This window comes from Macrotis lagotis, chromosome 5, assembly GCF_037893015.1.
Source record: "Macrotis lagotis isolate mMagLag1 chromosome 5, bilby.v1.9.chrom.fasta, whole genome shotgun sequence".
In the NCBI taxonomy this organism is placed as follows: domain Eukaryota; kingdom Metazoa; phylum Chordata; class Mammalia; order Peramelemorphia; family Peramelidae; genus Macrotis; species Macrotis lagotis.
Window position 1 is genome coordinate 190,103,823 of NC_133662.1, and position 23,143 is coordinate 190,126,965.

At 36.4% G+C, this 23,143-nt stretch overlaps 1 protein-coding gene across 10 annotated transcripts in view; it reads left to right on the forward strand.

The window, feature by feature from the left end:
* The window catches only part of ERMARD (ER membrane associated RNA degradation), a 183,086-nt gene extending 162,788 nt beyond the window's left edge, over positions 1-20,298 (forward strand). For 3 of the 10 annotated variants that reach the window (XM_074188105.1, XM_074188104.1, XM_074188106.1), the window contains exons 12-20: positions 284-457; positions 2,473-2,556; positions 4,639-4,718; positions 5,744-5,872; positions 6,647-6,865; positions 7,179-7,238; positions 7,703-7,816; positions 11,037-11,241; positions 15,842-20,298. In XM_074188105.1, coding sequence (XP_074044206.1) covers positions 284-457; positions 2,473-2,556; positions 4,639-4,718; positions 5,744-5,872; positions 6,647-6,865; positions 7,179-7,238; positions 7,703-7,816; positions 11,037-11,220 — 1,044 coding nt within the window. In that variant the 3' untranslated portion in view covers positions 11,221-11,241; positions 15,842-20,298. Of the gene's footprint in view, positions 1-283; positions 458-2,472; positions 2,557-4,638; positions 4,719-5,743; positions 5,873-6,646; positions 6,866-7,178; positions 7,239-7,702; positions 7,817-8,770; positions 9,000-11,036; positions 11,242-15,841 lie in introns of those variants that run through there. The other 7 variants (XR_012468611.1, XM_074188100.1, XM_074188098.1 and 4 more) reach the window with 7 other exon arrangements.
* Positions 20,299-23,143: the final 2,845 nt, after the last annotated feature.

The following is a 23,143-nucleotide window of genomic DNA, read 5'->3' on the forward strand; positions in this document are numbered from 1 at the left end:
GATGACCTTGGGCAAGTTATTGAATTTCTCTGGACCTCCAGCTCCATATCAGTGAAATATGGGGGCTGGACTAGATAACTTTTAAAGCTCTTTGTATCTCCAAATCCTGTGATCCTATGCCAAAGTAAGATTTTTTATATAAAGCAAGTATGTACAGTTTATTGCATATGATATAATGATTGCTCTGAAGTTTCTCCTGAGTTATTTTTTTATTCTATAGTTGGCTTCAGGCTATTCACACTAATAAGATTACATGTGCCTTATATCCATTTATTTCTGATAGGAATTTCTTTGGGATTTCTTGAACTATCAGGATGGCCCCCGAGTAAGAGACCACTTAAGTCATGGAGAGATCAGCTTAAATGATTTTCCAAAAGAGGTTGCAAATCAACTATTTGCCTTTTCCATTGTACTCTTACTCAGATTTGTTGGAGAAGATGTATTATCAGTTTCTAAGGTAATACTATTGAAGGAAAATTATTGTCTATTATATTTGCTACCAGGTATAGTCAGTTCTCAATTCTATTTTGAATCACTTATATCTCTATTAGTAGGGAAAATTGAAAATGGAATATTTATTGATTTCATTTCTAAAATTCTCCTTGACAGATCTGTCTGCAAATTTTCTATAAATTTAATTTGAAGCAGATTAAACCACTTTTTAGAAATACCTCTGGAGGCAAAGACTTGGAAATTGAGGGAATACCATCAATTGGGGAATGGCTAAACAAGTTATGGCATATGACTATAATAGAATACTATTGTTCTATAAGAAATGGTGAGCATTACATTACATTACAGGAAAACCTGAAAAACTTAACATGAACTTATATTGAGTGAAGTGAGCAGAACCAGAATAATGTTGTATACCTTAATACTAACATTGTGTAACAATCAATTCTGATGGACTTAGCTCTTCTCAGGAGTACAGTGCTCAAAGCTAAATCTAAAAAATCTTGTGATGGAAAATATGATCCACCTCCAGAGAAAGAATTATGGAGTCTGAATGTAGATCAAACCATACTTTTTAAAAATTTTGGTTTTTGTTTTTCTTTCTTATGGTTTTTTCCTATTGTTCCGATTCTTCTTTTACAACATGACTAATAATGAAATGTGTTTAATATGTTTGTGCATGTATAACCTATGTCAGATTTCTTGCTATTTTGGGGAAGGGGCTGGGAAGGGTGGGAAGGAGAAAAATTTGGAACTCAAAATTTTACAAAAATGAATGTTGAAAATTCTCTTTACATGTAATTGAAAAAAATACTGTTAAGGTTAAAAAAAATACCTCTGGATGTGTTTCTGAAAGCTAATGAGAATTGTCTAGAGTTGTATGATATGGTAGAAAAAAAAACCTTAGCATGGTTTTCTGCTCTTGGCATGCCAATAGATAACTCATTTGTCCCTGGGTGAGTCTCATATCTGAGTCTCTGGGTCACATATGTTTGTAGAATAAGAAGTTTGAACTTGAAGAGCTGTTTATAATATGGGATATGAGAAACTCATTCAGGGGTATTTGGAAATATGGAGAAACTTATCCTATTGAAATTAATTTTGCTATTTCATTTCTTATTGTATGTGAATGGCAAACTCCACAATCTATTTCTTTTTGTATTGAATAAAGGGGAAAGGAATAAGCATTAATGTTTTGGTATTATGTGCTAAGTACTTTACAAATATGATCTAGTTTGATCCTCCAAGCAGCTCTATGAGATAGGTACTATAATTATTCCCATTTGACATTTAAGGAAAATGAGGCAAACTGACATGAAGTGGCTTACTTAGGGTCTGAGACCACATTTGAAAACAGATTTTCCTTAGTTCCAGTACTCTGTCCTCTGTGCTGCCTAGCTGCCTCATATAAGAAAGGTATAGGGTCTAGGAAAACAATTTGGGAACCCCTGGACTAGAGGATCAGTAAGATCTCTTTGAGCTCTAATAATATATGATTCCTTCATTCATCTAAATAACTTTTTCAAAATTACATTAAGTTTGGGGTGGCTGGGTGGTACAGTGGATAGAGAGCACTGGCCCTGGAGTCAGGAGTACCTGAGTTCAAATCTGGCCTCAGGCACTTAAAAATTACCTAGCTATGTGGCCTTGGGCAAGCCACTTAACCCCATTGCTTTGCAATAAAAACAAAAAAACAAAAAAGTACATTAAGCTAGTAAATATCATATGAGGTTCTATAAATGTTTATTAAATTTGTCTGGGGGTGGGATATACCAAGACAATTATTATTGTCATTTTAAAATTTTGTTAGAATGTCTTATTAAGTTAAAACTGTTACTGGCTATAATCTGGCCTTGTATTTCAAGTTTCATAGAATGTTAATGAACAATTTTTTCATTATATTTGTTTGTTTTCCTGTCTTCTCTTTGAGTAAACCTCTTTTAGCTCAGCCTTAGAATAGAGCTAAACAAAAGTTACAGTGATTAAGCTGATCTGTATTCTCTGTTTTTTAAAAACCAGGAGAATGCATCAATCAAAACTTTAATCAACTGTGCAAATTGCTATTGTTCTCAATTCCATCCACTTTCTCAGCTTAAAAAGAAGGTAAGAAAGCATGTTGCCTAAAGATATGAGAGAGAGAGAGAGAGGGAGAGACTGTGTGTATATGTGTGTGTGTGTGTGTGTGTGTGTGTGTGTGTGTGTGTGTGAACGTGTTCATTTCTTTTTTTTATTTGTTTGTTTGTTTGTTTGTTTTTAGTTTTTGCAAGGCAATGGGGTTTAAGTGGCTTGCCCAAGTCCACACGCCTAGGTAATTATTAAGTGTCTGAGGCCAGATTTGAACTCAGGTACTCCTGACTCCATGGACAGTGCTCTATCCACTGCACCACCTAGCCGCCCCTGAACTTGTTCATTTTTAAGCCTAAAGCCTAGTCATGGGATGATACTGATGGAGAACTTCAATCTGCTGTAAAGTTTTTTTCTGTTAAAAGTAGAGCAGATAATAATGACTTGGTTTGCTTTTGTGATAATTTCATCCTTCAAAATATGTAGTAGTGATGAGGAACTTGTCTACATCTAATTCTCATAAAATGAGATAGAAATAATGGAACTTTGTATGAGGTAAGAGGGAGACATTGTCTCCTTAGGATTTGTAATACAGAAGGAAAGGAAAGTTGGGAATAATATGACATGCATCTTACATTTTAGAAGATCAGATTTTAAACAGTTCAGAAGAGGAGTAGATGGGGCCATTTAATTTGAGCTTTCTCTCCTCTCTTTCTCTTCATTTTAAAACAACTTGCCATGATCCAGTCTTTGACACTGAATTGCCCTTGATTCTTGTCTCCTTCAGTCTTCACCAGCACAGTGCAATCTCAGTCATTCTCTTTTCCCCTCAATTCTTCTTTCTCTCCCCTTCTCTTCCTTTTTCTTCCCTTCCATTCCCTTTTTTTCTTCCCCTCCCCTCCCCTCCCCTCCCCTCCCCTCCCCTCCCCTCCCCTCCTATTCCCTTGGCACTATGCTAAGCATTTTACAATTATTATCTTATTTGATCCTCACAATAACCTTAGTAGATGGACAGTATTTTATAGATGAGACAGAGATAAAGTAACTTGCCCAGTATCAAAATTATTTGTAATTATCTGAATTCAGTTTTTAAGGACTCTAGGTATAAGTAGATCTTTTTCCTGTCTCAGAAGGAAGGTAAAACATTAAGGACTGGGAAAAGCTTCTTGCAAAAGCATACTTAAACTGATACTTGAAGGAAGGTGACAGTTTTCAGAACTAGAAGATGAAAGGAAGAGAGGCATTTTTCAGTCACAGGGAACAGCCAGTGAATATGCCCAGATGGACCATTTAGTTTGAGGAGCAGCCAGGTTTAAGGTGGCTTCGAAAGGTGTTGGGACAGGTTAAGGTGTGTTATAAAAGTCTTTAAAAGCCAAAGAGTGCATTTTATATTTGATCCTGGAGGTGACAGGGAGCCACTGCAGCTTATGGGGTGACCTGTGTTTAAGGAAGATTGCTTTGACAGCTGAGTGTAGGATGTACCAGAGACTAGAGACCAAACACGAAGTTACTTGTATAGTCTAGGTGTGAGATTTTGAGGATCTGCTTTAAGGTCATGGCAATGATTGAGGAGAAAAGGTAAAACATGCAAGAGATGTTATGATGGAAAACCTCAACAGATCTTGGAAACAGATTGGATATGGTGGGCAAGAGATGGTGAGGAGTCCCAAGATGACTCCTAGGTTGCAAGCCTGTGTGACTGAGAGGATGGTGGTGCCCTCACAGTAGTAGGAAAATTAGGAGGAGGGGAGGGCTTGGGGGAAAGATAATGAGTTCAGTTTGGGACATATTGAGCTTAAAATGTCTACTGGACAACCAGTTAATTCGTTTCTAGGCCATTATAATTGCACATTCAGGGTATTAAGGAGATGCTGTAAATGTGCACCCAATAATCATTACTTTGGGTCACTTAATTTTGAACTTGTTATTTCTTTTTCACAATTTACTTGTAATTTATGCATTCCAGGCAGTAAAATGATTTTTTGGATAAAAATACTAAAAATAGAGTTTAATGGGTTTCTCACATGCATTTCATTCTAAATTTGGTATCATTTTGAAAAATATATTTATCAGATAATATTTTTTAAATTACTTAAAATTAATTATATTTTGATTTCCTAGATTCTGTATTGTGAGAAAAGCATCAGAATATGGCCTCAACTTCCATTAGTGCCAGTGGAACAAATTCAGGAAGCAACCAGGTATGCCTGAATCTAAAGAAAGGTAGGGCAAGTGTTGTATAGTCATGGAGTTAGGTGATCTTCATTGGCCTTTGATGCTTGGCGTTAAAATTATTTCTTATTCAGAAAAACTTTTTAAAAATCAATACTCAGATACCCACTTGGCTCTATGATCTCCTCAATGAGGGAATTTCCTCCAGCTATTCAGGCCACAACCCACCTTGCCTGCTCATCTTGTGCAGCGTCTGTTCTTGTCTTGCCATGCCATGATTTTGCCTCCAGGGACCCAGTCACTTTGTTGAGAATGCTCCTCTCCCTCTCTGTCTTTTGTTCTAGGGAGGGAGGGGACCAGTTGAGTGGATAGACTTTCAGATATCTCTGGCTTTCATTAAAATGGTATGCAGACCCCTTTTGTTTTATGATTCTTGGATTTCTTTGATGAAATTTTTTTTATTATGTTTCTTTTGTAATTCCTTACTTAGAATGTATTGCACCCTGCTCTTGCCCACTATACCCCTCTCCACTGTCCTTTGAGTGGTCTTCAGTTTTATAGATATCCACTATTTATACTTGGTCTAGTCTGTTTTTCTCATTTTCATTTTTTTCCAATTCCACTTCATCTCTAAGATGAAACTTAATAATAATAAAATTGCATACAGTTCTTCACACCAAAAAAACTTCCTTAGTTTAGCATTTTATAGTAAAATGCTTATTTCATTAAGGAAATATTACTGCTCCAAAGTTATAGGACAGGAAACTAATAACAGTAGGGTTGCCCTGTGTTTGTGTATTTATACACACATATAAATGTATTAATGCAAATATGTCCTTTGCAAAAGTTGAATTGAAAAGACCACTAATTTATAATTGAAGCAACCTAACTAAACTTAACAAGTACATTTTATATGACTGAAAAAATATTTGGGAGATGTTATGTATCAAAGTCATGAAAAGCAGACTGTTTAGACAAACTAGTTGCATATTCATTTAGTCAAATATGAAATTTTAAAATTTTAGTTATAAATCTAAAATTTTATATTTTTCAGATTAGAAGACACTCCTGAAACCAATGATTGCCATCATTTGATTATAAAAATTTCCTCTGAACTCCAACATTACATGCTACAGGGTGACTGTAATTTGAGTAACTTGCTGGATAATCCTCCCACAGCAAAGTAAGTCAAAGCATCTTGAGTATCGTTATATTATTTTCAAACTTATTATTTATTTTTAAACATTAAATTTTTTTTTTGAGTTCTGATTTTTCTTCCTTCCCCACCCATTGTAAAGGCAGGGAATATGGAATCAGTTATTCATGGGAAATCATGAAAAACATTTCCATGTTGATCATGTTTCTAAACAGAGCCAGAAAAAAATAAAGAAATTAGAAAATTCATGCTTCAGTCTGCATTCACTCTTATCAGTTCTTTTTCTGGAGGTGGAAAACATTTTTTCATAAGTTCTTCAGAATTGCCTTGTACTGATCTTTCATAGTTGATTATTGTGTCCTATTACTGTTACTATGTACAGTGTTCTGGTTATGTTTGCTTTATTTTGCATCAGTTCAGGTTTTGCAAAACTATCTAGCTTATCATTTTTTGTAGCACAATAGTATTCCATCACAATCATATCATACTTGTTCAGGCATTTCCAATTGATGGGTGTTCAATTTTCTTGAGCATCATTAAAGCATTTTTTTGTTTGCAAGACCTGTATTTTAAATTTTGTAAATTATTTTTTGTAACTGAGAGATAGTTTTCTAGTTCCTAGAACTATGCAATAGATACTTGTTATGAATTAAATGAGTAAGAAGACTGCCAGGTGTATCAACACAAGTTTTAGGAAATTTGCTGTTTTTTTCACAAAAGTTACTCATATTTTGAGAAAGTATCCTTTGTGAGTTCATTTTAAAGCATGTGGTGATTAAAGCTTTCTTTCTTGATTTCTAGATGGTCCCTTTTGCTTCATGAACTTTGCAACAAACGCATCCGCACTTTATATTGTCCACGGTCTGTCCTTGAAGTCCTTGTAATTCTTCAGAAAATAAGTGTGCAATGCCACCTAGTGTCTGATCAAATTATTGCCACTACAGAAATAAGATTTAAACAGTGGATGCAAAAGACACTTCGGTCTCGCCAGAGACAGAACTATCTACGAATGTTAAGCAGGTTCATAAAATATATATTTTGGATGTGGGAGCAATACTATAACATTCACTTTAGGTGTAGTTTTAATTTCTTTATTCAGTGAAAGCTGAAGTTTAAGACTTCTACTTTTAAAAAATCTTAGATTTTTCATATTTAGTAAATGTGAAATCTGTCTACTAAAATGAATTTAATATCTACTAGCAGCAGCTAGAAAAAGCATGGTGTGGTGGCTCAACCTCTAGTCTGAAGTCAGGAAGACCTGGGTTCAAGTCCTACTCTGATCCATATGCTAGTTGTGTCACCACTAAAACCTGAATTTCTGAATATTCTCTAGGATAAATCTAAGTTTCCGATTTGTGTTGGTGGAGGGGAGTCCTCAGACGGCAATGCTCAGGTCAGTTGTTTACCTTTATAGAGTAAGGGAAGGTGGTAACTTAGCTGAATTGATGACAGCTACTAAGAGAGGGCAATTGTTTCACCAGACGACTTGCCCTGAAGCAAAGACTTCCTGCAGAGAGTGCTTCTTTGACCATGTCCTAAAGGAAGGAAGGAAGGGATAATTTGAGGAGGTCAGGAGAGAGTGCATTCTCTTAACTGTGTGTGAGTCAGTGCCAATCATCTGGAGCATCATGTGTGAGCAGCTGAGGAAAAGGTTAGGAAGTGAGGTCCAGAGAGGCTAGGGCCAGATGTTGAAGGACTTTGAGGATTGTAGTAGGGCAGTGACATGGTCAGATCTGTGCTTAGGAAAGATCCCTTTGATAGCTAGACAGAGTGGCAGAGGTAAACAGATTTTTTTCAGTAGAAAAGTAATTTTTGAGATGCAGAGAACATTTTTAGTAAACTCTATTTTATTTTTAGTATCAAGCTTTTGTGTCCTGTACTCCAGCTAATATTATTGCTGATCACATTGGAATTGGTCAACATTCATACTGTTAATGAAAAAAATATTTGTGAATACCAGCAGTACTTAAAGTAAGTATATAATATTTTTAAATGAACTAAATAGCTCATTCTGTTGTTTTTACTTGTCCATTCTCTTTGACTATCTTCTTTTTTTTTTAACCAATAGATTGATGTATTTATTAAGCATTTTCCTCTAGACATTTATATAGGATGGAATAGCTAGTCCTGGAAGGAACTGTAGAAGCCAACCAGTGCAACCCCATTATTTACAGATGCAGAAATTGAGGTAGGGAAGTGACTTGCCCAGTATCAGAGATAGGATTTGAATCCAGTTCTTCAGTCTCCATAGTTTATCATCTTTCCACATTGTTCCCCTGAGATGGCATATAGAAATATAGTGAATCTTTTCAATGTTTCTCTTTTATTTGAGAATAGAGGAGTGTTGTTCTTGGCACAGATAAAATGAATATTTCTATGCAACCATCAAAAGCCATTAAATACATCCTGCTGTCTCTAGATATATAAGAGAGATGTATTCTGCAAACCTTTCAAGCAGACATATTAAGATACTTTAAGGAGAGAAAGGGTCATGAATGAAACAGGCTAAACCACCACTATTACCCTCTACTCAATGAAAGCCTACATGTAGGACCTCATCTCTGAGACCCCAGATAATAACAGTATCCCCCTTGGGCCACACTTCCAACCTAGCCCCACTTCCATCAGCAAGGATGATGGTAATATGGTTCTACCAGCACAACCACTCCCTAAATCAACCACTGACCTATTTCCATCAGCAGGCAGGAGAGCTAGTACAGTGGAAAAATCACCTCTGTTCAGACAACCAAAGAAGTAGCTCATTACCCCTTTTTTTTTTAACAAAGCCCTTGGAATAGTAGTAACCTCTGCCCCGATCCCTTCCTAGCTCCTGCTACTATCTTCCAGAAACAGATATTGTTTTATCACTTAAAGAAATGCTAAAGATGGTTTTTATACATAGCCTTGTGCCTCTTTGTATTCCAGCTGAACTGGATCCTTGCCATTTAGCTTTCCAGGCCTCACTTCTGCCCTGCTAATGCACCAGTGGTAAGGATCCTTTAGAGACCTCTACCCTTTGTGATGGTAGAGTGGCAGTTATTTGTTCTTCCTTCTGGAAGAGGACCAGTGACATCAAGAGGGCACTGTTTTGCCTTGCAGTGAATTGGATTTTCTGTTTGTCTCCTCAGCATTAAGCATATGAGGGCATTGCACAGTTAAGTGTTTAACAATTGTGTTCCCAATTAATTTATACATTCATATGTAATTTATACATACACTTAGCCTCAATGGTTGCTAAAAAAAAAGATCCAGGCTGTTTTTTATATGATAAATTCTTATTCTATCTGAATGACTTAGAGCAAAATATTTTTGGCAGAGCTGAATTTTTCAAATATTGGAGAGGACAACGTATTTCCAAAATGTCTAAAGCCTCCTCTAGCATCAGGGCCAAAAGACCAGATTAATCTCTGGAGCTTCTTTGCCTATATCCTAAGCTCTGAAAAATACAGGGACACATGGGGTCATGGAGCTACAAAGATCACATTAACTCTTTGAAAAATTTTTGAGGCTATAGCTGGTAGTCAAAGCAATCTCCTTTACATTTGCTCTGGCAACTCAAAATTTAGAGTTTTGAATAGCATGGTATAGTAGAAAGAATGCTCAACTTAGAGGAAGTTGATTTGAATTGGGTGTTAGTTCCTTGGTCTTTTCTCTGAACCTCAGTTTCCTCATCTGTAAAATAGGGTTGGTGTAGATAATACATGGGGTCTCTTCCTGCCCTCAGTACAGTCCTCTGAGCCTAGTGATTGCTAGCTCAAGTTAAGTCAGCAGAATGACGAGGCAGCAAAAAGCCCAGCAGATTACACCAGACTTAATAGAGGTATGGTGTCCTAGGGTAGTGATATCAGACTCAAATAGAAATGGGGCCACTGCCCTCATACAGACTTATGTGGCCAGATATTGGCTTAATTTTACAATGTAACATTCTTTAAGTTTTAGTATAATTATGCAGATTTCATTAATTATTTCTCAGTGGCTTCTTAATCAGGTTCAGGCTCCACTTGGGAGTGTAATGGTATGCATTGTCTTGATGTTTCTGACCTAGCTCAAAGTAGATGATGGTTTCACTTTATTCTGCATTGATCAAACTATATCTTGAAGTATTTATGTTTTCTTCTGGGTACCACAGTTTAAGATAGATTTTGATAAACTGGACCATGTCCAGAAAAGTATAACTTAGGGCAGTAAGGGGAAAGAGGGACCAGAAGTGTGATTGGAAATCATAATATATTAAGAATAGTTTGGGGGAGAAAAGGACTTGGTGAGAGGAGAAAACATTATAACTATCTTTGAATACTTGAAGATGAAGAAGAGAAATTTTTTTCTTTGTGGCTCTAAAGGGGAGAACTTGGGGTTGGAAAAAGATTTGAAAGCAAATTTTGATTGAATTTGAGAAATAGTTCTCTTAACAGATTTTTCTAAAGAGATAGAATAGACTGTCTTTCGGGCTGATTTCTATCACTGGAATTTTGTTCAGGCGGAGGCTTGCTAAGCCTATCAGGAATATTGTAGAGAAAATACCTGGGTTAAGGTTCTATGATTCTAATACTTGGTTAACTTGTATCTGGATGTTTGAGAATCTGTGAAACAGTTCTGGCAGAAGTTTGCATTTTTTTTATATTATTTAAACCTAATATTTACTGTCAGGAAAAATTTACTTTTCTTCTAGATTATCTGCTTTGACTTTGAATTTATGTTAATTTTTTCATGTTTATTCCTCGGAAAGGTCATCAAGTCTATTTAATAAGCACCTAAAGATAGCTGGGAAAACAAATATCTTTTCAAAACAAATCTCTTTTCAAAAGAACCAACATTTAGTCTAATGACTTTGTGCCTTCCATTTTATGGGTTGGTATAGAGTAAACAATTCAAGTCTTAATGGATAAGTGGGATAAATTTCTACTTTAATACATTTTTCTCATATTTTCTAATTGCCCCAATCTTAGAATCCTATCAGGTATTTTTTAGAGCCTATTTGTATATAGTATTGTATCAAGAGAATGATATATATATGTATATATGTATGTATTCTGCTTAGCCTAGGCTTGTTTTTGATTTAGAAAGAGGATAGTTTGATAGCATTTGGGAAAAGAATAGAAAGCAATTTAAATAATCAGAGTAATTGATAGATAAACCAGTATCAAAAAAAGGCACATTTTGCTAATCTTTCTCTTTTTTTTTTTCCCAACAGGTTCTTAAAGTCAGTCTTGCAGTATACTGAGAACTTGGTGACTTATTCCAATCAAGAAAAAAACAAATGGGATGAATCCATCAATATTACACATATAGTCTTAGTAAAAATATGGGCTTTTAGTGAAAAAAAGCAAATGTTAATACATTTAGCCAAGGACTCCCCAAATAAAGCTATTTTATGAAAATTCTTCATGAATCAAAAGGTAATAGTATAAAAGTTTTCCCTTCTGTTATTTCCTCTTAGGTTGAAAATTCTTGAAACCTAAAATATACTTTCAGCTTCTCTTCTAAGAATTTGGGTGCTGTCCCACTGGGTGCATATATATTCAATATTGAAATGAATTTATTGTCTATGGTACCTTTTAGGAGGATAAAGTTTCCTTCCTTATCTCTTTTAACGCTATCTATTTTTGCTGCTGCTTTGCCTGAGATAAGGATTGCTACCTCTGTTATTTTTTTTACTTCAGCTGAAGCAAAATATATTTTGCTCCAACTTTTTACCTTTACTCTATATGTATCCCTCTGCTTCAAATGAGTTTCTTGTAAGCAGCATATTGTAGGATTCTGGTTTTTAATCAACTCTGCTATTTGCTTACGTTTTAAGGGAGAGTTCATCCCACTCACATTCAAGGTTATGATTACTAATTCTTTATTGCCCTTTGTGCTATCTTTCCTCTGTTTGTATTTTTCCCCCTTCCCCCCCCCTTTTATCCATATTCCTCAGTATTTTGTTTGTGAATACCACCCCCTTCAGTGTGTTTGCCCTCCTATATCACACCCTCCCCTTTCTTTCCCCTTTCCCTTTTTCCCTTTTCCTTTCCCTTCCTTTTGTTATTTCCCCTTATTTTCCCCACTCCCCTTCCCTTTCTCCATCCCCCCTCCCCTTTTCCCCTTTTAATACTTGAAAGATTAGATGTTTTATAAGTTAACTGAGTATGTGTAGGTTGACTTTAAGCCAAGTCTGATGAGAAGAAGATTCAGGTGTTTCTCCTCTGCTCTCTTCTTCCCCTCTATTACCATAGGTTTTTTGGTACCTCTTAGTGTAATGAGATTTGTTCCATTCAATCCCCTCCCTCCTCCTGTCTCTTTCCTGTCCCCCTTTTTAGGGAGGTAGTGTATTTTTTTAGATCATTCTAAGTCATAGAAAATTCTGAATGTCTGTCCCTTCTAGTTCAGTATATTCTATCGAAGTCAAAATTCCTGAGAGTTATTAGAGTCTTTCTCCCAAGTGGGCTTAAAGCCAGTTACATCCCATTAGATAGCAGTCTCATGGATAGGTCATGGATGTCCATCATTTCTGACTAGGTATATTCTATCTGTTAGAGTTACATTTCTCAGGATTTATGAGAGTCTCTTCCCCCCCTCCCCCCATGCTGGGATATAGCCAGTTTCAACTTACTGGATTGCATTTTTTTTTCCTTTTACTGCCCCCTCCTTTTTTTTTTTACCTTTTCATGTGTCTCCTGAACCTCCTGTTTGATGTCCAAATTTTCTGTTTAGCTCTGGTCTTTTCATCAGAAATTTTTGGAATTCTTCCATTTCGTTAAATGTCCATCTTTTTCCCCTGGAAGAAAGAGAAGGCTTAGCTTTGCAGGAAAGTAGATTCTTGGCTGCATTCCAAGCTCCCATGCTCTTTGAAATATCTCGTTCCAGGCCCTTCGATCCCTTAAAGTTGATGCAGCCAGGTCCTGTGTGATCCTTACTGTAACTCCTTGATATTTAAATTGTTTCTTTGTGGCTGCTTGCAGGATTTTCTCTTTTATCTGATAGTTCTGGAGTTTGGCCACAACATTCCTTGGTGTTTTCATTTTAGGATCTTTTTCTGGTGGGGATTGATGTACTCTTTCAATAACTACTTTGCCCTCCGATTCGATGATGTCAGGGCAGTTTTCCATCATTAGATCCTGTAATATTGAGTCCAGGCTTTTTTTCCTCTTCAATGTTTTCAGGAAGTCCTCTATGATTTTCAGGTTGCCCCTCCTTGATCTATTCTCAAGGTCAGTGGTTTTGTTGATGAGGTATTTTACATTTGCTTCTATTTTTTCTATTTTTTGATTTTGTTTAACTGACTCTTGCTGTCTCATGGAGTCATTAGTTTCTGTAGGCTCCATTCTTTTTTTGGGGGGGGAGGAGTTTTCTTCATTAACCTTTTGCAACTCCTTTTCCAATTGGTCAATTCTACTTTTGAAAGAGCTTTCCATTTGACCAATTGAGGTTTTTGAGAGAATTAATTTCTTTTTTGCATTTGCTCATTTGAGGATCTGAGAGATTTATTCTCCTTTTGTGTTTGTCCAATTGTACTTTCTAAGGTTTTGTTTTCTTGTTGCAAGGTATTAATTGTCTCTCCCAGATTTTTAAGTTCCTTCCTTATTTCTTCAAGGAAGTCTTTCTGTGCTGGAGACTAGATTGTATTCTCCTCAGAGGTTCCAGGTCTCTCTGAGTTGGGGTCTTTCCCTTCCAGGAATTTTTCTATGGATCCCCCTTTCCGCTGACCCTTCTTCATTATGCGAAGACCTTGAGTTGGGAGGGGGCTGGTTCACCTGGGCTTGGGATCGCTAAAGGCTTTACTGAGTGCAGTTTCTCTGTCTGGCCAGTAGGAGATGCTGGTTGATTTCTCTGGAGTGTCTGTGACCTTGGTTGAGAGGCCTTCTCCCTTTGCTTGAGGGAGGGAATTGGAGCTATTGAATTCTTTTGCTTTCAATCAATGGTGGGCTTTACCCTGGCCTGAGGTCATTCCTCAGCTGGGCTGGTTCTTTTACTCACACACTGGAGCCTGAGGCAGAAGTAGTTTGCAATTGTTTGTTTTGGAGGAGGCCTCAGTGCAATGGAGGCGTCAGAGGAGCCCAGCAATGGTGTCCGCAGCTCTCCTGCACCAGACCTCTCCCCGCAGCCCCTTCCCCAAGCTCCAGGGGGACAGCACCAACACCAGTGCCTCTGCTTCTCCGGGGACCCAAGCCCCTTTCATCCAACCCCACCGCTGATCCAGAAGGTCCGGCTCTCGGGCCCTCAGACTCCCGGTTCCAATTCAGCTGTCAATCTGCCTGATCCAGGGCTGATCCTCCCCAGACTCACCCCCCCCCCCCCCCCACTCAGCCAAGACTGCTGCGGGAGACAAATCCTGAGGTAGATGTTCCTTCTCCTGGCTTTTCTTTCTGGGTTTTGTGGATTGGATTTCTTTTAAGTGGTTTGTTTCATGTGATAGATGGGGAAGAGATCAGGAGACTTTAGAACTGTGCCTGTCTTCTCTTGCCATCTTGGCCGGAAGTCTAAAATATACTTTCTCAAGCTTCTTTAAATTCTATGCACATAGAAAGCCAAGGAAGGTTATAGCATTTGATTTAAGGAAAAGTAATTCTACCAGATTAAGTAATAGAAATTTAGAAATTTCACTGTTTGCATTAAATATTTGTTTTCATCTATACCTTTAAGTCAAACTGTGAAAACTTTTAGTAGTGTTCACTTTTTTTTTTTGGCCAGGCAAAATGGGGTTAAATGATTTGCCCAATGCCACCCAGCTAGGTAATTATTAAGTGTCTGAGACCGGATTTGCACCCAAGTACTCCTGACTCCAAGTGGTGCTTTATCCATTATGCCACCTAGCTGCCTTAACGTTCACTTTTAAGAGGAACCAAAAAAATTCATTTTACTAAAACAAATGACCCAGTGGAACAGTGGGAAGAACACTAGTTTTATAGTCAGAGGAACTAGTTTCAAATCCTGCTTTTAATCCTAATACTAGTGTGACTTTGGAAACTTAACCTCAGCATTCTTATCTGTAAAAAAGCTCAAATAGAAATGGGAGCTAGGGCACTAAACCATACATAAAGATCCTCATGGTCCGCATATCAACTTAGAAACTCATATCATCTGTGTTTTACTCTTTTATTTTAAAAATTTGTTAGATACTTCCCATTTACATTTTAAAAAACTCAGGCTGACTCCTGAACTAGATGACCTCTGAGGGTTCCTTTCAGTTGTGAATCTATGATCACATTAAATCATCTCTGTGAATTGTAGTTTTAGTCATCAGTTTTATCTGAGTTTCATCAACCTCTAATTAGAAAATTACTGACAGGAGTATGTGAATTTGTCCTGTCAGATTAGATAAATAATTCCATGTTGCTTTATATAGGTATCTTTTTTTTTGTACTACTGAGGAAAATCAACTAAACTTATTTTGATTTAAGTTTCACTTTTTTTATTCATGGTAGCAGAGGTTTTGATTGTCCTAGACTTTTACAGTGATCAGTGCATGACCAGAGGGAAGAAACTTGTTTAACCTCATCTTAGGGTGCATTGTTGAAAACGTTTTCTGCAATAAAATTAAGTTCTTTTATTTCTAAGCTTCTACAGTGTTTGATATAATTTTTTCCTGCAATAATGGAATTATTTGATGATGTAGGGATTTTTGGTTAGTACCAAATGTACAAAGAACTCCCACAGGGCATGCGCTCACAAGGGGTCAGAAGAAGTGATACTGAGACACCCTGAAGGTCTCATTAATGAACTTTAGAATTGATCCTATATAGCATGGGAGACACTGGCACAGGATTGCCCAGCATGGGGTGCCCTCATCAATGAAGGGGTTGCACTCTGAGGAAGGCAAAATGGAAATGGCTCAAAGGACATGTAATATGTAAGTTTAGAGTACCCACCCCAGGTGTTCATATAAACTATTTGTGCCCAACCTGTGGAAGAACATTCTAAGCTCATTCTAAGTTTATCATTTCTTTAATTGCTTTATTTAAATTTTCTTATGCCAATGCTTTTAAGCCTTAATGCAGTTTTATTTTTATTTTACAGATCTCTGTGAAGACTTACCTTTTCCTGTGTTGCTCATTTATTAAATAATATGTTCATTTGAGAGGCATTCTATTAACTCTAAGAAAGCTTAAGGAAAGTAAAATATATCTTCTTATTCTAAAAGCACTAAAGCACTGTGATTGTTAATATGGTTTTACAAAGCTACCTACCCTTTTTTCTTTTTCCTGAACAGGTTTCAGCTTCCAGCTTGATTTTTTAAGTCTGTAACATTCAACTTTGTAGTTCCAAAAGGTTTTGCTTCATTTTGGTTTCTGTGAACTTAAAAAATGTTTTATTGATTTGTGTGTGTGTGTGTGTGTGTGTGTATGAATAGGGGACAGCTAGGTGGCACAGTGGACAGTAGACAGAGCACCGGCCCTGGAGTCTGGAGGACCTGAGTTCAAATTCGGCCTCAGACACTTAATAATTACTTAGTTGTGTGGCCTTGGGAAAGTCACTTAATCCCATTGCCTTGCAAAAAAAAAGTGAATGTTGGTATGTGTGTGTGTGTGTGTGTGTGTGTGTGTGTGTGTGTGTATATATGTATATATATTTACATATATGTATATATATTTAAATAATATATAAGTAATAATATATTATGTATCTATATATTTTAGAGATTTAAAGATAGGTAGATAGGTAGATAAATAGATAGGTAGATATTTGAATGACTATCATGAATCTCCCTCTTTCCCCCTAGTCTTTTTTTCTCCTAGTCCTGGGAGAGGGGGAAAAAGCCCTTGTAATATCTGAAAATGTATGTACTTGAGTTCATCACCTCTTCTCCAGAGACTCTACCACCCTTCCTCTCTCCCAGACTTAAAATATTAAGTATCATCCTTAACAACTGGCTTTTAACTCTTCCCTTCCAGCACATCAAATCTGTTGCCAAGTCCTATTGCTTCTACTTTTGTTGTATTTCTCCTCTATATCCCCTTTTCTCTATTGACTGACATATTCTCATCCTGGTGCAGGTCCTTATCATCTCACACACAATAGAAGAGTCACTCAGCTATCAAAGTGGAGGTCTGATCATGTCATTTCCTTACCCAGTAATGACACTTTGGTTCTCTGTTAATTTTGTGTATCAAATATAAAAACCTCTGTTTGACTTTTAAAGCTCTTCATAACCCAACTCTTTATCTTACTAGTAAGTCTTCTCACACCTGGCTCTCCTAAATACATTCTATTATTGAGTGAGTACTCCTGCTTGAGACAATATGTTTTTCAGCTTCATTTTGAAAATAGTTTTTATTTACGTATTTTTCTCATCATCTTAGTTATCCTCACTTTCTCTTATACTCTCGCCAAAAGCCATCACATATAAAATGATATTCTAAAAAACAAAACGTAAAAATAAAAAAAAAGGGAAAAAAATCACTACTGATCAGTACTTGGAAAAAGTCTGAAAATTTTAGTGTGTAACTACTGGGGACCTCCCACCTCCATGAAGGAGTGGTTTGATCTTTATAATTTTATTACATTCAATTTTAATTCATGCATTGTTTTTTACATTTACCTTGCTGTACATTTACATTGTATATATTGTTTCCTTGGATCTGCTTCACCATGCATCAGTTTATATCTTTCTAGATCTTTTTCTTATGTGATTCATCACATGAATCATTTCTTACAGCTTTCTGTATCCTTAACAACTGGCTATGTATCTTTGTACCATAATTTATTTGGCCATTCTCTAATTGATGAGAATCTACTTTGTTTCCAAATCTTTTCTATGGTAAAAAAAAAATAATATAAATATTTTGGTATATATGGAAACTTTTTTCTATCAATACTTCTTTGGAATAGCAGCCCAATAATTTTTTTTTTGTAGAATTTGGACATTTTAGTCATTTCATTTATTGCTTTCCACAATGGTTGCATCATTTTGCAGTTTCAGCAACATTATATGACTATTTTCCCCTAACCTCTTCAACATTCACTATTGTCTTTTTTTTTTCTCATTTTGTCACTAATTTGCAGGGAATGAGGTGAAACTTTAGGGTTATTTAATTATGCATTTCTTATTAATGATCTAGATCATTTTTTTCATGTGATTGTATATACTTTGCAATTCTTTTTTTGAGACTGTTCAAATCTTTTGATAACATATTGGGGGAATGACTATTAGTTGTGCATGTGTGTGTACACATGTATATGTGTATATATATTTATATAAATAACATTTATTAATTATATTTTATGACCACCAATCCCTTATTGGGGAGATTTGATATGAGGATTTTTTCCCCATTCAACTTGTTTCCCTCTTATCCTAGGTGCATTAATTTTTCAATTTCATATATTTAAAATTATTTTCTTTTGTAATGAACTCTCTTAATGCATCTCTGCTCATAACTATGAGATGAATATAATCTGTTTATTTTCTGTTTTTAATAGTATTCATTTATAATATATTACAGAATATATGTAACGTGTTTGTCTAAGCCTAATTTCTGCCAGACTCCTTTCCATTTTTCACAGCAGTTTTTGTCAAATAAATTTTTTCTTGTGTAATCTATGTTTTCAGTTTTATTGAATATTGAGTTTCATCCATTGTTTTTGTCTAATCTGTTCCATTGAGGTCTATTTTTTAACCAATAACACATGGATTTGATGACTGCTGTTTTATAACATGGTAATAAAACTCTTCTCAAAGCCTCTATTTAAAGAAGGCTTTTAGGCTAGTCAACTTTTTATTTTGTACCAGCTGTAACTCTTGGCCTGGTATCCACCATGATCGTGCCTCAAGAATACCCCATCACAAGGAAACTTATCTCGGCATATACCAGTGAAATAAATGTCTTATTGCTCCTATGTAATATGTAATTTATTATACATGCATTGTGCTATATGGAGAAGATACCAGACACTGAGCCCTTCCTTGAACTAAACTGCCTAGCATTCCAACATTACTACAGAGAGTGCAGCTACAATGGGCTGAACATGTTAGCATGCCAGATATATGCTTACCCAAAATACTATTTTGTGGAGAACTCCCACAGGGCATGTGCTCACAAGGGGTCAGAAGAAGTGATACCGAGACACCCGGAAGGTCTCATTAATGAACTTTAGAATTGATCATATAGCATGGGAGACACTGTTACAGGATGGGGTGCCCTCATCACTGAGGGGGTTGCACTCTATGAGGAAGGCAAAATGGAAATGGCTCAAAGGACATGTGATATGTAAGTTTAGAGTACCCACCCCAGGTGTTCATATGGACTATTTGTGCCCAACCTGTGGAAGAACATTCTAAGCTCGAATTGGTCTGATCACTACAGTAGTACATACTAATTTGTTTCAATCTTAGTGATATCATTTTGGTCATATTTGATGATGGAAAAGAACCAATCATACAAGAATTAAATATATATGCACATACACTTTAACCTCAAGCCAGTTGTATCATGATAAAGACATTGAATTTTTATAGTCAGTCCATTACATTAATAAAATTGGTCTTCTCATCTTCTGCAATATATCCTGGTCCCTAAATTGGAATAATCTTTATGGTAGCCCTTTTACTTATGCTCTTCATGACTATATCAATTCAACTTCCATTTAAATTGAGCTGCCTGACCAGTCAATTCTTCCATTTTTTACCAGCTGAAATCTGGCTAGACTCCACCATAATCATGGCTTTATCACCATGAGGAAATTTGTCATCCTGAAAGATTATATTTAGGTACTCATTGATTAGAGGGCTGAGCAAATAAATCTACCCACATACTTCATTTAGACAACTTAAGGTTTTTTTTTTAGGCTCTTTTTGCAAGGCAATGGGGTTAAGTGGCTTGCCCAAGGCCACACAGCTAGATAATTATTAAGTGTCTGAGGTCAAATTTGAACTCAGTACTCCTGACTCCAGGGCCAGTTCTCTATCCACTGCGCCACCTAATTGCCCCTAGGGACAACTTTAAAGGCAACCAACTCTTCATTCTATCACATCTTGAGCTAGACTCAACCTTGATTCTGACACTAAGATAAATACCTCATTCTTAGAAAACTCAACATTCTGATATATTACCCCAATAGTAAGGGACTTGGGCCAGTAGGTAGTCTAATGAATATACTGTTGGACTTTAAGTCAGGAAGTCTCAAGACACCAGCCACGTGACCCTGGGAAAGTCACTTAACTGTATTCATCTGTAAAAATGAGTTGTAGAAGGGAATGGCAGAAACAGCAAAAACACTAGTATCTTTGCCAAGAAAACCCCAAATGGGGTCACAGTCACAAAGTTACTAAACAATAACAACTAATTGCTCCAGTGTACTTTATCTTTTATTATGAATGCCAGTAGCTCAACCTGGGAAGTCTACCCTGTAAAACTAAATCCTTGGTATTCACAACCTCATCACTACCCCTTCCTCATTGATTAGAATGGCCAACAGCCATTTATGTCACTGCCACGTCTCATCTAGGAGCTTTTTAGGTGTGAATTAAATGTTTGACCAAATATAGACTAATGATATAAATATCCAAATGGCCCCTTGGCAGGGAAAGAAAAAGGTTCCCCTCTTCTGGATTAGAGAGTCAAGTCATGGACTTTATAGTCACCATTTGTAGCCATCATTTAGGAGGAGACTCGGAGCAGAAATCTCATTTCCAACCTGGCTGCACTATTTTGGGACTTTTCTGACTTTTTTTTTTACCATTCCTTCTATTTTGGGAACCACCCCCTCTCTCACTCTTCACCTTCTTTTTGAGTTTTGCCTTCTTTCTTTTGATGGTAAGATCCTTGAAGGTAGGTACTATTTTTTTTTGTATTTGTAACCCCAGCACTTGGCACAGTGTGTGGAACCTAGTAGGTATTTAATATTTATTGACTCAACTTTGTTGATATGCCTTGGGACAAAGAATGGAGCTTTTTGGTTTTTATTTTTGCAAGGTAATGGGGTTAGATGACTTGCCCAAGGTCATGCAGTTTGAAAAATTTAATGTCTGAGGCTGGATTTGAACTCATGTTCTCCTGAATTAAGGGCTGGTGCTCTATCCACTGTGTCACCTAGCTGCCCAGCTTTTTTTTTTTAATTTGAATTTTATTTTATTTTTAATGACTTTAGTATGATGAGCCTCCCTGTGACCCATTTCTGGCTTTCGCAGAGGATCTGATGATGCCACTTTATTCTAGAATGTAGTGTGATTGGGTAAAAACAAAAACCCCAAACTTCATTGGGTTTGAAATCAGAGTCCTTCAAGTTTGAGTCTTAGCTCTTTTTTCCAGTGGGAAGAATCTCTCTCAGCTTCCTTGTCAATATAGCACAGATGATAATAATGTTTGCACTGAATACCTCTTGGGGTTGCTGTAAGAATCGAATGAGATGTGTGTAAATCGCTTAGCAAAACATGCATTATGCAAATATCAGCAACTCTTTTTTTCCACCCATGAAAGAGCTTTGATTTTCTTTAGGGGTCTTTGCGAGCATTTTGTCAGTCTTTGCAGTTAATCTCGGATGCCACTTGGTGGCAGTGTTTGTTAATGCTGAACTAGAGCTGCCCTGACGCCTGGATTCATTCATCGCCCATGGGAGGCTGCTAAAGAAATGAATGAAAAGTCTCTCTTTACCTCTGATTAGCATAAAAATTTATTGTATGGGAATGAACTGTAGTTTAATCATCGCTTCTGAGAAGACGAGTTCTTTTCTCTTTCGCCTGGCCACTAGTGAATCAACCCTAAGTTTTGCTAGAATGATGCAAAATCAATTATTGACCTGAGTTTGCCAACTACAAAGGAATGAAAAATATCTGTAGAAATACTGTCATAGGCTAAATAAAGACCATAGATTTCTTAGCTTGAGTTGTCTCTTGATTTCTCTCAGCCTTGGGGAAGAAAAGTGCTAATACATCATTATAATTTCAATCTGGGACCATGTAGTAAAAATAGAAATTCTTGTCTTTAAAAGGAATAGCATGGGTTAATGACCATAAGAAAGAGAAAGGATGCTATAAGATGGTCATTAATCAGATCTCTATCTTCAGTAAAATTAATCTCAGTATCACAGAGAATTCATTGCATAAAAAATCCTTTGTTTAAAGAACTGTGATTGATTTGCTGCAAATGGGAAATGCACAGGGCATATATTTGCTATGGAAATTATCTCATCACAACTCATCTTTATTGCTAAGTAGAGACTAGACTCACACCTCAGCATTACCATAAATCTGCCCATGCTGCTTGCAGGTGCCATTGATCCCATGGTGTGGTAAGGCAGGATCTGCAATGTGGACATGCAAAGGCTCATTCGTACCATCTTTTTTTTTTTTTAAGACAACAAAGGAAATTCTCAATATAGATCAAAAAAGGTGTGGTGATTGTATGACTTGTAGCCCCACCAAAAAGTTTCAGTAAAGCCAGAGCAGTTTTGGCTATACTATTAGTAAACCTAAGGTATATGACCATGTGTCTCTGGTTTCTGGATAAGGTTCTAGGGCAGGACTCACTGCTTTCTATTTTTGTATGGCCCCATGAACTAAGGATGATTTTATATTATTAAATACCATAAAAGGTTATTTAAAAATATCAAAACCATGCTTAGCTGACTGACTACAAAAACAGGCGGTGGTTCAGATTTGAACTACAGTCTGTTAATCTCTGTTCTTTGGGAATCTTGGTAATCAGAATCAACTTGGGCTTTGGTTCTAGATTGTCCATTCTGAAACATTGAACTTGGTAGATTTGTTAATAATAAGACTTAGATCTTATTTATTTATTTAGATCTAATACTTAGATCTGATTTACATTATGCTCATTACTTTTTTTTTAGGTTTTTGCATGGCAAATAGGGTTAAGTGGCTTGCCCAAGACCACACAGCTAGGTAATTATGAAGTGTCTGAGACTGGATTTGAACCCAGGTCCTCCTGACTCCCGGGCTGGTGCTTTACCCACTGCGCCACCTAGCCTCCCCCTGCTCATTACTTTCAAAAATATTTTTAATATATTCTAATATAATCACATACAAAAAATCCAAATGGATGAAAAAGCATATTTTAAAAAATAAGCAGATATACCTATTTTAAAATTATTAAATGCCACCACCACCCACAAATTCCTTTTTAGAGCATTTGTGATCATAAATTGATTGACTCTGAAGATCCTGTCACAGAGGCAGTATTATTAATTCCATTTTTTCAAGGAAGAAACTAAGACATGGAAAAACAAAGTAAATTTATCACATTGTAAGTAAAAAAGAAGATTCCATGAATGTTAGTTCATCATTTCATGGGACTATCCCCTCACATATCTTCAACTGCCTTCAAAACTATTTCTATATACTGATGTATCCTTCCTCACCCC